Source organism: Alligator sinensis, unplaced genomic scaffold (assembly GCF_000455745.1).
Source record: "Alligator sinensis unplaced genomic scaffold, ASM45574v1 scaffold455_1, whole genome shotgun sequence".
In the NCBI taxonomy this organism is placed as follows: domain Eukaryota; kingdom Metazoa; phylum Chordata; order Crocodylia; family Alligatoridae; genus Alligator; species Alligator sinensis.
The window spans coordinates 2,157,699-2,171,130 of record NW_005842142.1 but is presented as its reverse complement, the minus strand read 5'-3'; the positions used below and the strand labels follow the sequence as shown (position 1 = coordinate 2,171,130).

The window sequence follows — 13,432 nt, the reverse complement described above, 5'->3', positions numbered from 1 at the left end:
GAGCCCCCCCCCCCTTCCCTTGATGACCAGTCAGCTGCACTGCACATGTGCGACCACTGTTCCCACGCTGCTTGTCCACAAAGCCATGCAGCCAGACGTGGGAAGGCAGCACAGAGTGCAGTGGCAGAGTAGTGGCACGGCCACAGTGTGCAAACCCCCATCCATCCGGCTCACATGCGTGCAGCCCGTAGAGGGGCACGCCTGCCCTCACCCTCCAGCCCTGCTCCTGGGAGGGGGCATGCTCCCTGGCCTCCCCAGTACCTTCCCTTTCCCCACCCTGCCCGCTCCTTCCCCCCAACACACACTTGCCTGCTGGGGTGGATGTCAATGCCTATGCCTGTGTATGTGTGGTTGGGGGGCTGCTGTGGGGGAGTGAGGGGCATCAGGCTGGTTGCGGAAGCTGTGGGGTAGGAAGTGAGGGACACCAGCAGTGCTGGGGGGTGGAGGGGCTGTGGGGGCCTTTAATTTTTATCATGGATTTGAGGGGTTTAAAATCAGAGAACTTGCATTTTTTAAATCTGAGAAAACCAGGATCCCTGGTCATTATCTATAACTAGCCTCTCTTCCTCCGAAGTGTTGTACCAGTGAAGCATTTTTACCTTAGCAGCCAGTGTAAAGTGTAAAGATATATATATAACTCTATCCTAAGGGACATAAAGTTACGGATCTTAAAAATTACAGCATTTTTTGAATACACAAACTGTTATCAAACTAGCTGAGGCAGTGAATTCCAGACCCACTTGAGAAATCACAGCTCTTACCTGGAGTACATATTCCCGTGCACGTTCAACATCTCCTGGCAAACTGAATCTCCTCATTATCATAGCATTAATTTCTGGAAACTAAGCAAAGAACATAGGTAGCTGGCATCTCTTCCATGTATAGTTTTCTCTTCACTATTTCACTAGTTACAACTACATTAATAAGTTAAAAGGGGTGATAAATATACAGTAGCTGTCCCCTGCACCCCCTCTTCAAATGTCTTAAAACAAGCACATCAGAAAGTCGGACTGGGTGGGGGAATCTTTGCCAATCTTCATTTGTCTTACTGAATTTGGGGGTTGTTTTATACTGCAGGCTGCAGTGTAGCACAGGTACCCACGCTAACCAGCCTGGTAAAAATTTAGTCTGTACTGAATGCTGGTGCTGTGGCTAACTTACCCTGTGCTGAGCTCTGGGTTGTAGCTAGACTGCTCCCAATACCCAGGCTAGCTAGTGTGGGTACCCAGTTTGTGCTATACTTCAGCATAAACCAAACCTCTTCCCACCAGACCAGTGAAGATACTTTGTTAAAGATATTTAATTATGGGAGAAGTGCCCATTCGTCTAAAGTAGCTGACAAACAAGATGTGAAAGTAAAACCACTTGGACACAATGGTAATGTTTCATCTTGATTTCTAGAGCTAGCTGGATACAGGAAATTAAAAAAACAAACCAACAAACAAAAAAAACACTTCTCCCATTTGACGTGGATCAGATGTCTCCATAAACTATCTAGAATTGGTCCAAAATCATTTCTCTCATTGTTCTGTATTTGATTGGCAAGCCAAATAAAGTTAGTTATTTGGGCAAATAAATCACTGTCCTCAGGCAGAAAGGTAGTGAGTCCTTTACTTCCTTCAGAAGTCATACTAAAGATCCTCAGCATTAGTGTGCATCTTACAAAAGAGGATTATGAACTTAAATTGCTCTTTTCTATGTGGGGCAGTTAAGATCAAGCCAAATTTTAATTTGTTTTATATACTTACAGGGTTCTGGTTTCATTGTACTGCCTTCAATATTTTGAACCAGGGAAAGCTTGTATTGGGGAATGGTAGCCTTTCAGGGATATGATTCCAAGTTTTTTAGCATATGATATCTTAATTATAACTTTCATATTATCTTCTCCACTTAGGTTATTTCTGACAGTGTAGATTATGCACATGCTTTGGCTTTTTAAAGAACATAGATTATGCAAAGCTATTCTTAGCTATTATGTGCAGATTTAAAGAGTAATATAGAAATATTTGGAAGGAGTGCTTACATTTGTTCTAAAGTAGCTTTTATGAGCGAGACTGAAAGATGCTTAAAATGTTTAAAATACAACTACTTAAAAATATGGAGAGTTTAATAAGAAGTAGGAATTATACCAGGTAAACAATCGAACATCCTGTCCGTAGATCAAGTGTTAAATAACCTGTAACTGCATGGGAGGGAGTGTGACCTGGACATTATTTGTACAAAACAATCAACATTTCTACAAGACAAGGCAATTCACAGAAAAAAAAAGTTACTAATAGCTGCAACTGGAAAGTCAGAGGCTACTCCAAAATCATTTACCATTTATAAGGTATGAGGAAAAGGTACCATTCATAATGCTTTTATAATGTTACCATTTATAAAAGCATCTTCAACAGCCAGAAATCATAAGCTGGACCAAATGGTCGGGCAAGAGAAGCAGATGTTTTATTTCCTTTGGGAAAAAGTATTGCATTTAGCAAAAGATAGTTTGAAAGATCGTTAGATTGTTAAGTGTGCACTATTTTCAATAGCTGTCTTGAGTTATTTTTTGTGTTGAGTGCAAATGGAGACATCTCTTGCTGGAAGCACAAGTAGTGTCTACTAGGGCTGTGCGAAGTTTCGGTTGCTGATTCGATTTGACGGAGACTCAACCGATTTGGTGGCTGAATCTCCAAATTGGGATCAGATCAGGAGACTCTTTAATCTCTCCAAATCAAATCAGAACCCTCAGAATCGACTGAGAGAGATTCAAAAAGATTTGACAATTCGAACATAGACACAGCTTTAAATGTTTTTTCTACATACCTCTAGGTAGCAGTCAGCTCATGAGTGCTGTGATGCTGGAGCTTATGGAGTATCCCACAGAAGCATGGAGGGGCTCCCCAGCGCACTCAGCAGCAGACCCGGAAGTGGACCAGAAGTACTTCCCTCCAGCTCGGCGACTCGTGCCTCCTGGGTCTGGGGGAGCACCTGGGGTCCCCCCACACCTGATCGCTGAGCTGTGGGGGGACTGTCCAGTGTGCTTAGCGGTGAACCCAGAAGTGGACCGGAAGTACTTCTGGTCCACTTCTTGGTTCACCGATAAGCACGCAGGGAGCCCTCCCGTGCTCCTGCGGGATGTTCCACCCACCCCACCATCCTGGTGTTCACAAGCTGCACCTGGTACTTCGAGGTATATAGAAAAAACATTTGAAGCTGTGTCTATATCCAAATCACTGATTCTCTGAATCAGCATCGAATCTTCAGATTCGGACTCAGCCGAATTGATTCAGGGACAGTGACCCAAATCAACAAATTGAATCACTGTCCCCGATTCAAATCGAATACGGCCCATTTTGCACACCCCTAGTGTCTACCACTAAGTTATATGAACAAACTGAGCATATCACTTAAATCTGTACCATCTCTTTACTAGCTTCTTGAAAACAACAGGAAATTGTCAATGAAGAGGCCTTCTGAACATAAAAAGGCTTCCAATGTGTCCTGTAGAAGGACAGCTTGATTAAGCATTGGCAATTTTCTTTCATCATCAAGATTTAAAGGCTGTCACAATGTTAAATGTCCTGCAAAGGAAAAATGTGAGGTTCTTAGTTTAAAATAAATGAAAAAACCCTAAAGACATTACATTAATTTTTCCCTGCTATTTTATCTTACTATTAATAATTAGGGTCTGGCCTACCTTAGGAAACCTGTGAAATTAAGACTTAGAAATCAAACCAAAAGCCAATAATTGAGAAGAACAAACTCCACTCCTTCAAGCTTTTCTTATCCATAATTCTATCTCATCTCATCATGTAAAGTAAAATATCTCCTTCAGTTTCTTTTACTAGTAACCTAGCTGGACTGGTGAAAGTGGCTAGTGGCACTAAATCACAAAAAAACAAAACCTGATGAAATCCCTCAGTTGTAAAACAGGTGATTTCAGAATGGGAGCTTATTAAAGTGACAGCATTAACAGTACTAGGTGACCATTTATCTCGGCATGAAAAACAGGACCTGCCTTGACCATAGCTGCTTGCTGAAGTTTTCATCATGTTCCACCTACAGTGCAGTCAGATCTTTTCAATGGGGAATATTGTTACTAACCAATGAACAAGTCTGACTGCTGAGAATAATATAACCTGATCTATTCATCACAGCAAATTAAGTCAATGGGAACTAAATTGTTGACTTCAATTAGAGGGAACTGAGGGTAGTACTCAATCTATATGGACATATGCCACAACAATCCCTACTCATCTACTAACTTTCTAAATTAAGTTTTAAAAAAGCTCAATACATTGAATAACAAGGTAAGTAAAAAGCTTGCTGCTGGTCTTAAACTGCCTCTTCTTGGGTGGTATCATGGCTTCTTGTTCTATGTGATGTCACTTTAAGCTCTTTATTGTCAAATACTAGGTCACACATGAGACAATATCCAAATATAAATAATGCAGTAATAATTTCAATCCGTTCTAGACTAGAGGTATCAGCACTCCACAGGCTAAACAACTTCATGTTCTTTTAAGAGTCCTATGCAAAATGTGTATTTCTCTACTTGCTAGTATTTAGTTCTTTTGTATCCTCTTTACACATTTATTGCTGTTCCTTTTTTAGTAGCTCAGCTTTAGATGCCTCTCCCTTTTTCTATAGAATATGCTGAGCACAGATGGATTAACTGCAGTACAGGGCCAACCTTTTTGGCAGGTGTGCCACAAATTAAGCCCTGCGCCCTCCCTGACTGCCACACCAATTCCCTTTCCCTGCTGGTCTGTTCCTGCCTTTCTGCCTTGTGCTGCCTGCTTCCTCCCCAGCCTGCAACCTGCCCCACACCCACAGGCTGCCCACCCCTGATTAACTGGATCATACTGGATATGAATGAGTCTTCATGAATCCCATGGCATATGCCATTGAAACTGAAACTTGTAGACTGTGTAAGGTCTTGCACTCAGAGCCAACTCAGCCCCCACTTTTTTTCTTAAGTGGCCATTGTCTTCTTGTCTCGTCTCAAAGAAGCTCTTTTGCTATCCTATCCCTTGTGTGTCTATGCATATTCAGCTTGTTCTCACTTAGGACAGAACAATCCCATGCACCTGTACAGGCCGGGAACCAACTGGCTGAGCAGCAGCTCTGCAGAAAAGGACCTGGGGGTTACAGTGGACAAGAAGCTGAATATAAGCCAACTGCGTGCCTTTGTTGCCAAGGTGACTAGCAGCATCCTGAGCTGCATTAGTACAAGCATTACTGGCAGATCAGGGGAAGTGATTATTTCCCTCTATTTGGCCTTGTCTGGAGTACTGCATCCAGTTTTGCACCCCCTACTACAGAAAGGATGTGAACAAGTTGGGGAGAGTCCAGCAGAGGGCAATGAAAATAGGAGGCTAGGGCATAGATTTCTGAGGAGAGGCTGACTTATTTAGCCTGGAGAAAAGACAGAGGAGATTTGATAGCAGCCTTCAACTACCTAAAATGTGGTTCCACCGAGGATGGAGCTAGACTGTTCTCAGTGGTGGCACATGACAGTTTCAAGTTGCAGCAAGGGAAGCTTAGGTTAGATGCAAGGAAAAACTCTCAAAAAGGACACTAGTAAAGCCCTGGAGCAGGCTACCCGAAGGGAATGTGGAATCTTCATCTTCGGAGGTTTTTAGGACCCACATAGACAAAGCCTTGGCTGGGACGATGTAGTTGGGGATAGTCATGCTTTGAGCCAGGGGTTGGACTGAGATCCTTTCCAACCCTAATATTCTATGATTCTTTCCTCCCTCCCCAGAAGAGTTTAAATACACCTAATGAAGGCCTGTGTTATTACAGGTAGTTAGAAAACTTTCTTGTGTGCTTTATCACCTATGACATACCTTCTGCTCTGGTGAAATCAGGAACTAAATCACTGGTTTCATTTGGAACTGATAGTGCTCAGTCTTTCTATATGGACAGATGCCTCTGTATGGAACGTACCTTTTGCCCTGGTAAAATCAGCATTGTGGTAATCAGCAGCTGATGCTGTTGGTTTGAGTTACTGACTGCAGTGAACAAATGTGCATACTTCCAGGGTATAACTCTTCAAACTTTCTGCCCAGTCATTCCCAGACTCCTTTCTAATTTTGGGGGGGTTAAGGAAGACTGCATGGCCAACAGCTGCTTTCACTTTTTCTATTGTGCAGATAAACCCATGACATACACAGGATACTTGCAAACGAAAAAAATACTGCTCTACTCTTAAAAGGTGCAATAGTAATTATAACATATACCATTCCCTTTTATAATGCATTCTGCAAGGGGTTCTCAATGTGCTTTACAATCACTATTTAAGTCAGGGGCCTCCTGCAAGGGTTGGAAGGCAGGCTCCTCACTTGAATGGTATTTTATGAACGTTTCCAGACATGATTTTCTGCTACATTTTCCAGAATTATTTTTCAGCATTTCTGCATTATGAGGAAATGCCATGATATCAAAGGTACTTTGTTTCAAGTTTCCTAACAACTGGAAAATGCCATTGGAAATAACAATTTCGACTTCATTAGCAATAGCAAGTGAAAATAAAGTTAATGTCTCAGGTTATCATCACTAAAAGAGCAGAAGACAGGAGTACCTGTTTCTTTTTCAGTTAAATTACTTTCATGACAACAGTTGCAAGCTTACTTGTGTGACTACAGTTTCTCTATTAAAACCAGTCAGTTATTTTTCTCTTTCCATATAAATAGCAGGGAAACTTTTTAAAAAATAGGAAAGTGTGATCAGAAAGCCAGCAACCACCTGGAAAAGTAAGAGACAAATAAAGTATCTAAAACTACTCGACTCATTACTGACTAGATTTCTAGTTTATGGTGTCCCTCTTAGCCAGAAATGGGATTTAGTTTTTGGTCTCTACCTGTCGGCAAGCAAATAAAACTGGGCCTGTGGCCAATCCAAGCTTGAGATCTGCTGCTGTTGGCTTCCCCATCTGGTCAGCACACGATGTAAAATCCAGCACATCATCTATTAGCTGAATAAAAAGATACATACAGGTTAAATTAAACACACTAAAAAGGCCAAATAGATGTATTTAAATTGTTACATCTAATTAGAAGAGGATTTAAATAAACGATTGCAGGAATCCAGTTTGGTTTCAAATGCGGTTGTAAGAAGCAGGGGTGTAGGTTTTAGCCGTGTTGGTCTAAGGACATGGGCAGACAAGGTTCCTTGGGTGAATTTGATATCTTTTATTAGACCAACCCAAATAGTTGGAGAATAGTTATTAAGCAAGCTTTCGGGTTCAAAAACCCTTCGTCAGGCTAAGGAAGTTTCAGCAGTTGGTGTGTGCTCTTCCTGGATGGAATGAAGCATGTAAGAAGCATGCATTTTAGACTCTCCATTAGTTCAGTAGAAGCAAAGGAGGGAGTACGTTACCTGAAAAGCTATGCCAACATTTTTTCCATATTGATATGCAATCTCATGAACTTTTGGATCAGGGCAGCCCAGAATGGAAACCTGGAAAGAAGAATAAAAAAAAAAAAGGCTCTACTTAACATTCACTTTCAATATACCCAATTATATTTGAGATGTAGCAAGCATGTAGGCAGTAAATGTCTGGGAAGAGAAAAGCCACATCAGCAACATTCCTGAGTATTTATTCCTGTGTATGCATATAGCTTCACAAATAAACTAAACTCATTAGAAAATAAGACCCAAAAGAAATGCAGCATTAAAAATATATTAAATTCTTAGCCAGCGATTCTCAGTCTTTCTAGACTTACAGCACCCCTCAAAGTCCCAGTTCATAGCTTTCACTTGTTTCTTGACTACAGAAAAATGCTGGAGCAATTCTTCTGTTGCAAAGCACTCAAGGACCACAACCACAACAAATCAGAATATTTTTTTACAATATGGATTCCTATGTGAAATCTTTCAGTTTATCTTGTGAATCGCATGTAGGTGTTTGTACACCTAAGAGAGTGCTAATACTGTACAGCACCCTTCAAAAGATCTCATAGTATCTCAGGGTACCATGGCATCCTGGCTGAGAATCAGTGCACTAGACCAAAGCAACACTTACGAACAAACAATAAGGAAGCTTGAAGCAGGAGAAGTATCTGAGCTGCAGCTGCAATAAGGGAAGTGGTTCTCTGTTTAAGAGTATAAGGCAACACCCCCCCCAACATACAAACTCTTAGTAGAATACCATATAGTATTTCTGAAGGGACAGAAAAATGAACTACGTTGCTATAACACCTTTGTCTTCATCAACTTCATATTAATTAAAGAGGAGGTACTTGTTTGGAATATGACAGTGGGGTGTGCCAAAGTGTAAGATTGAATAAATACTGCTAAAATGTTGTACACTTGCTTAGAGACTGATTGGTGCCACTTGGTACTCTAATTATTTCCAGGTCAACAAAGCACAACTAAGGAGAGGAGAGAAATCCATCCTACCTTCCTACAGGGAGACTAAAACTGCTGTGACTTGAAGCGGAAGAGAGAAAAGTAGAGACAGTTAAGAGACATTCTAACTTGTCTTGCATTTTCACTCTTACAATGAGATCAGAGGAGAACATAAGAAAGTATGTGCCACACTGGGCCAGACCAATGGTCCATCTAGCCCAGTATCCTGTCTTCAACAGTGGCACAAGCGGATGCTATAGAGGGAGAGCATTGAACTGGATCTCTCTAGAGCAGAGGCAGGCAAACTACAGCCTGGGATGGTTGCCCAGGGCACTGACCTCCTCACCAAGCCCCTGCTGAAAAACCCACAGCTGGCAGTGCTGGAGATGGAGGTGCCCTTAGTGCATCAGAGGATGATCCTGGCCCACAACACTTGTGTTGGACTATGCTAGGCAGGGCTGGGTGGATCCCTCTGCACTGGCCCAGCACATGGAGCTACCCAGGCTGCATGCTCCCTGCTGCATACTCCAGGAGGTAAAGGCTGCCCTGCCACCCACTGCCCTCACCTACATTGACCAGGTCCTGCGCCAGGGCAGTCCCTGCCCCCGGTGTCCCCAGAGCTCATTGTGGGGCCTCTGCCTCGGCAGGCCCCACAGCGCTCCCTGCCCCACCACCTCAGCAGGCAGGGGGACACCAAAATGTTCCACTTCTGAACAGCCCACCACCTCCAGCGCTACACGCTTATGCTCCACAGTCCATCACCCTGTCCTCATGGCCTGCCCTGACAACAAGTGGTGGGACACACTAGCTGAGGGTGGGGGAAGAGTCCCTGGTGGACTAGCTTGTATTCCACCTTGATCCCATGAGCCACTGGGGACCTCAGTTGGTGGCTCCTCCACGGGGCCATCTCCACGGGTGTATCTTGTGCGCTTATAGACACCTTCAACACCTGCCTTTTGCCCCCAGAGGGAGACTCTGGCGCACAGCTACCTCAAGTGCGCCAGATTGCAGCCCCTCTTCTGCCTCCTCCAGAACCTCCTGCTGAGGTTGTCTGCCCTTCTCCCTGCACCTTTTCTTTTATGGACTCCCTGTCCATTGCTCCACCAAGTCTTGAGACCTCCGAGTCAACCTCCTCATGGCTTTGGCCAAACTGGCCATCTATAAGACCAGAAAGGAGGCTCTGGCTGGAAGGACCCTGGGTGAGTATGGGGCTGCTTTCCTGGCACTGCTCCACTCACGTATCCAGATGGAGTTTCATTGATTGGCATCCACAGGCTCCCTCGACTCCTTCAGGGGACAGTGTGCGTTGGCCACTGTGCTCTGTTCAGTGTCCCCGTCCGATGACCTAGTTATTAATCTATAACCCTAGTCCTGTTTCTGTTTTCTTTTATTATTGTCCCAAGCAATTAGTTGGTATGTCTCCAGCAGCCTCCCTTAGTAAGGGAGGCTTATAGTTTTTCTGTGATGGGCTAAGGCCCATGACATCAAGGCATATCAAATAGGCCTGTCTTTAAGGGGTAGAAGTCAGCGCTACAGAGGGAGAGCACTAAACTGGATCTCTCAAGAGCAAAGATAAGCAAAACACAGCCTGTGGGCCAGATCTGGCCTGCCAGGCCATTCTATCCAGCCCGTGAGACCCCTCTAAAACTTAGACAATTATTACCTGACGAGGCACCGGTGACAGGAGCTGCTGGCTGCAGGAGCTGCCAGCTGCAGTACCAAGCAACTCAGGCTCTGGTTATGGCATGACCAACTCCAAACCCAACCTGACCTGCCCTGCCATGCCCCCACCCCCAGGCTAGCAGAGGTTTTCCCTAGCGCCCTGTGGCTGTTCCCCAGTCCTCCCTCCGTTTGAGAGTGGAAATTCAGGTAAGAATGGGCTGGGAGGGGCAGGGCGTGGACCGCTGGCAATGGCTCCACTCTGTGGGGCTTGCGGGACTCTGGCTCCATGCCTCCACATGCCACTCCTGGCTAGAAGTTCCAGGAACACCACATGGAGGCATGGAACCAGCCCAGCCTGATGGTGTGGGACTTCCCATGGCTGCTGGCACTAGCTCGCCCCCCTGGCCAGGCTGGCTCCGTGCTGCGCCGTGTGGGTCCCAGCTATCCAGCTGGAAACACATTCTGCTGGTCCCATGCCGCACCAAGTAGGTTCACGTGTCACGTGGAATCATGTGCCAAAGCCAGGCTAGGCTGGCTCTGTGCTTCAACATGTAGGTCCTGGCCTTGCAGCTAGGAACTGCGTGCTCCCAAGACGGGCCGGCTCCATGCGCCATATGGGTCCTGGCTGCATGTTGCAGCTGGGACAGGACCCACATGGTGCAGCATAGCGCCGGCCTGGTAGAACGTGGTTCCTGGCTGCAAGGCCAGGACCCGCATGGCACAGCACAAAGCCAGCCCCACCTGTTCCGTCCTGGCTGTGGTGCACAGTTCCCAGCTACAAGGTCAGAACCTACATAGTATGGCACAGAGCTGGGCCAACCTGGCCAGTCCCATCCCAGTAGCATGCGGTTCCCAGCTGCAAGGCTGGGACCTGCACGGTGTGGCATGGGGCTAGCCCGGTCTGGCCCTGGAGAATGCAGTTTCAGCTGCGTGGCTGGGACTAACAGAACTGGAGTCGCGTTGTGCCAGGATGGGCCAGGCTGGCGGCAGGCTGTGCCACATGGGTCCTGGCCTTGCAGCCAGAAACTGCATGCTGAAGCCAGGACGGGATGAATGGGGCTGGCTCCTCACCTTCCACTATACCCCCAATATACCCAGACCCTCCACACACAACTCCCACCCTCCCACCATAATCCCCCTCACACCCGCTCCCACGCCCACCATATCCACACACCCCCCCCCCCCCCCGCCCACCATATCCACATAAATACCAACCCCCTCCTGTCCTCTCCACCATACCCCCAAACACACCCACTCCCTCTCACAGCCCCCAACACACACCCACCCTAAATGCACGTCCCAGACCTGCTTTCCAACCACACAGCCCCCACATACACCCCCCCGTATCTCCCCAATATACAAGAGTAAGAGAGTATTTTGAGCTATTATGCAATTGCCTCTAGATACACTACACAAACACACACAAAATTGGGACAAAAATATTTTGAAAAATAACATTAAAATAAGTTATAGTATTTAGTCTATGATTTGTTTTTTTTCTAGTTTCAAGATGGCAAAGTCCCCTCCCAAAAGAAAAAATTGTGGGGCAAGGGGAGGGACTTCTGGCAGCAAAGGTCAGGGATTGGACTTCTAGTTCCAAGATAGCGACCAGGGGAGGGGCACTTGAGGCCCTTAGCAGCTCACCAAAAACTCGTTAAGTGGCCCTCCAGCCAAAATAATTGCCCAATCCTGCTCTAGAGTAATCTACCCGCTATTCATTAAACTCCCTGGCAGCCACCATTATTGGTTTAGAGATGCCAGAGGAAACATCTCCAACCATTCTGTTAAATAGCCATTAATAAATCTTATAAGAACATAGGAACAGACTGAAAGCACTCAATATTAAGACAAAATTGTCCTTCCTAGAAGACATAAAGCCTGTTGCTGGATCATTAACGCACACAGAATTTAGAAGCCTTAACAGGGAAGCACAAAGATGCAAAGAGAAACTGCATAGAGTTACTTCCAATAAATTATTGAAGCATGTTACTGAAGAATATCTCCAAATATGGTGCAAATAATGTTTGAAGCAAAGAGTAAAGAACTTCTCACACTATAATTTCTAACTATGTGGCAGTAGTCCCCTCCCCCAGAAATCTTTCTAGAAATCTAAAAAGTCATACGAGAATCTGGGTACCTTTCTGATTGCTACACAATGCCTCATATTATCTCACTCTTGAAAAGGGGAGGATATGCAAAAGAACATTTTGCTACTTCATTTGACTTTAACCAGGCAACATTCTGGAGACAATCGAGGGTTGGGGAAATTGAGTAAACAAGGGATTTAAATGAGAAACAGCACAGAGCATCAAAGAATCACTCAGTCTTTTATCTTCTTTAAAGACGTGTCATTTTAAGATAGCAAACTCTTCAGGGTGAGCGTTAGTCTTTTCCCGTCTCTGTACAATGCTTAGCCAACTGTGGTTGCTTTTGCAATACAAATAAAATAAGATCAGTATGGCATGAGAAACTTATGCCTCCTAACACTTTAACAGGTTTTGTCGACTTGTTTTTATTTTGGTAATTTAAATGGTTACTAGTAAAAATTCTTCATAAATTGGTTATAGTCAAGGCTGTAATGTCATTTTAACTTTTCTACTGACCTTTGTGTTGATGATTTATATTGCATTCAGCTCTGGGTGAATATAATCCTGTGTATTATTTTACTATTTATAAAGTACTTCAAGGTTCATTTACTATGTTGTATGTTAATCCTTCTTCCATTGGAAGTAGGTTACCAAAAGGAAATGCCTTTAGGAATTACCTTTATATGAATAAGGGGATTTATCAAACAGTCTGTAATCATGTCTGATGCAGTGATAGCTCTATTACAGGGGTGGGCAAAATGTGGCCCGGGGGCCGGATGCAGCCCACGGGGCCCCTAAGAAATTTAGAGAATTAATATTAATCTGCCCTGGGATGCCTGTCGTGCGGCCCTTGATGGCTTGCCGAAACTCAGTAAGTGGCCCTCTGCCCAAAATAATTGCCTGCCCCTGCTCTATTACCTTGCATTTGTAATTTGACTTTACAATTTATTGATAATACACATACCACGACACGGACCCTTACCCCCTCCCAATCACGTGTTATTAGTTTCTGACAGACCAAAAAGGGTTTAACCTTTTTAGGGCCATGCAGAAAAATAACAGTTGTGCGTGTACCCGAGACAACGAAAATGTAAACATTAAATCTAGAGCCAATGACAACATGCAAAGGTTCAATCACGCTTCCTAGGGCAGACCCATCAATCACTACTCAGTTCAATCACTACTCAGTTCAATCACGCTTCCTAGGGCAGACCCATCTATCCAGAGAGAGCCCTAATGTGGCCATGGGATTGAAGACAAGTGCAGCAATTGTTGTGTACAGATCAACTTGGGGGTTCAGGCCCAAGTTGGTGAAAAACTGAAGCCCCTATGAGATGCAGCAGGAA

At 44.6% G+C, this 13,432-nt stretch overlaps 1 protein-coding gene across 6 annotated transcripts in view; it reads right to left on the bottom strand.

Annotated features, from left to right (window-relative positions):
- The window catches only part of PDSS1 (decaprenyl diphosphate synthase subunit 1), a 35,684-nt gene that overhangs the window by 2,070 nt on the left and 20,182 nt on the right, over window positions 1-13,432 (bottom strand). For all 6 annotated transcript variants that reach the window (XM_025206149.1, XM_025206148.1, XM_006025366.3 and 3 more), the window contains 3 exons: window positions 7,366-7,446; window positions 6,848-6,961; window positions 762-842 (listed from right to left, as the gene is read on the bottom strand). In XM_025206149.1, the coding sequence (XP_025061934.1) occupies window positions 762-842; window positions 6,848-6,961; window positions 7,366-7,446 (276 nt within the window). The remainder of the gene's footprint in view (window positions 1-761; window positions 843-6,847; window positions 6,962-7,365; window positions 7,447-13,432) is intronic.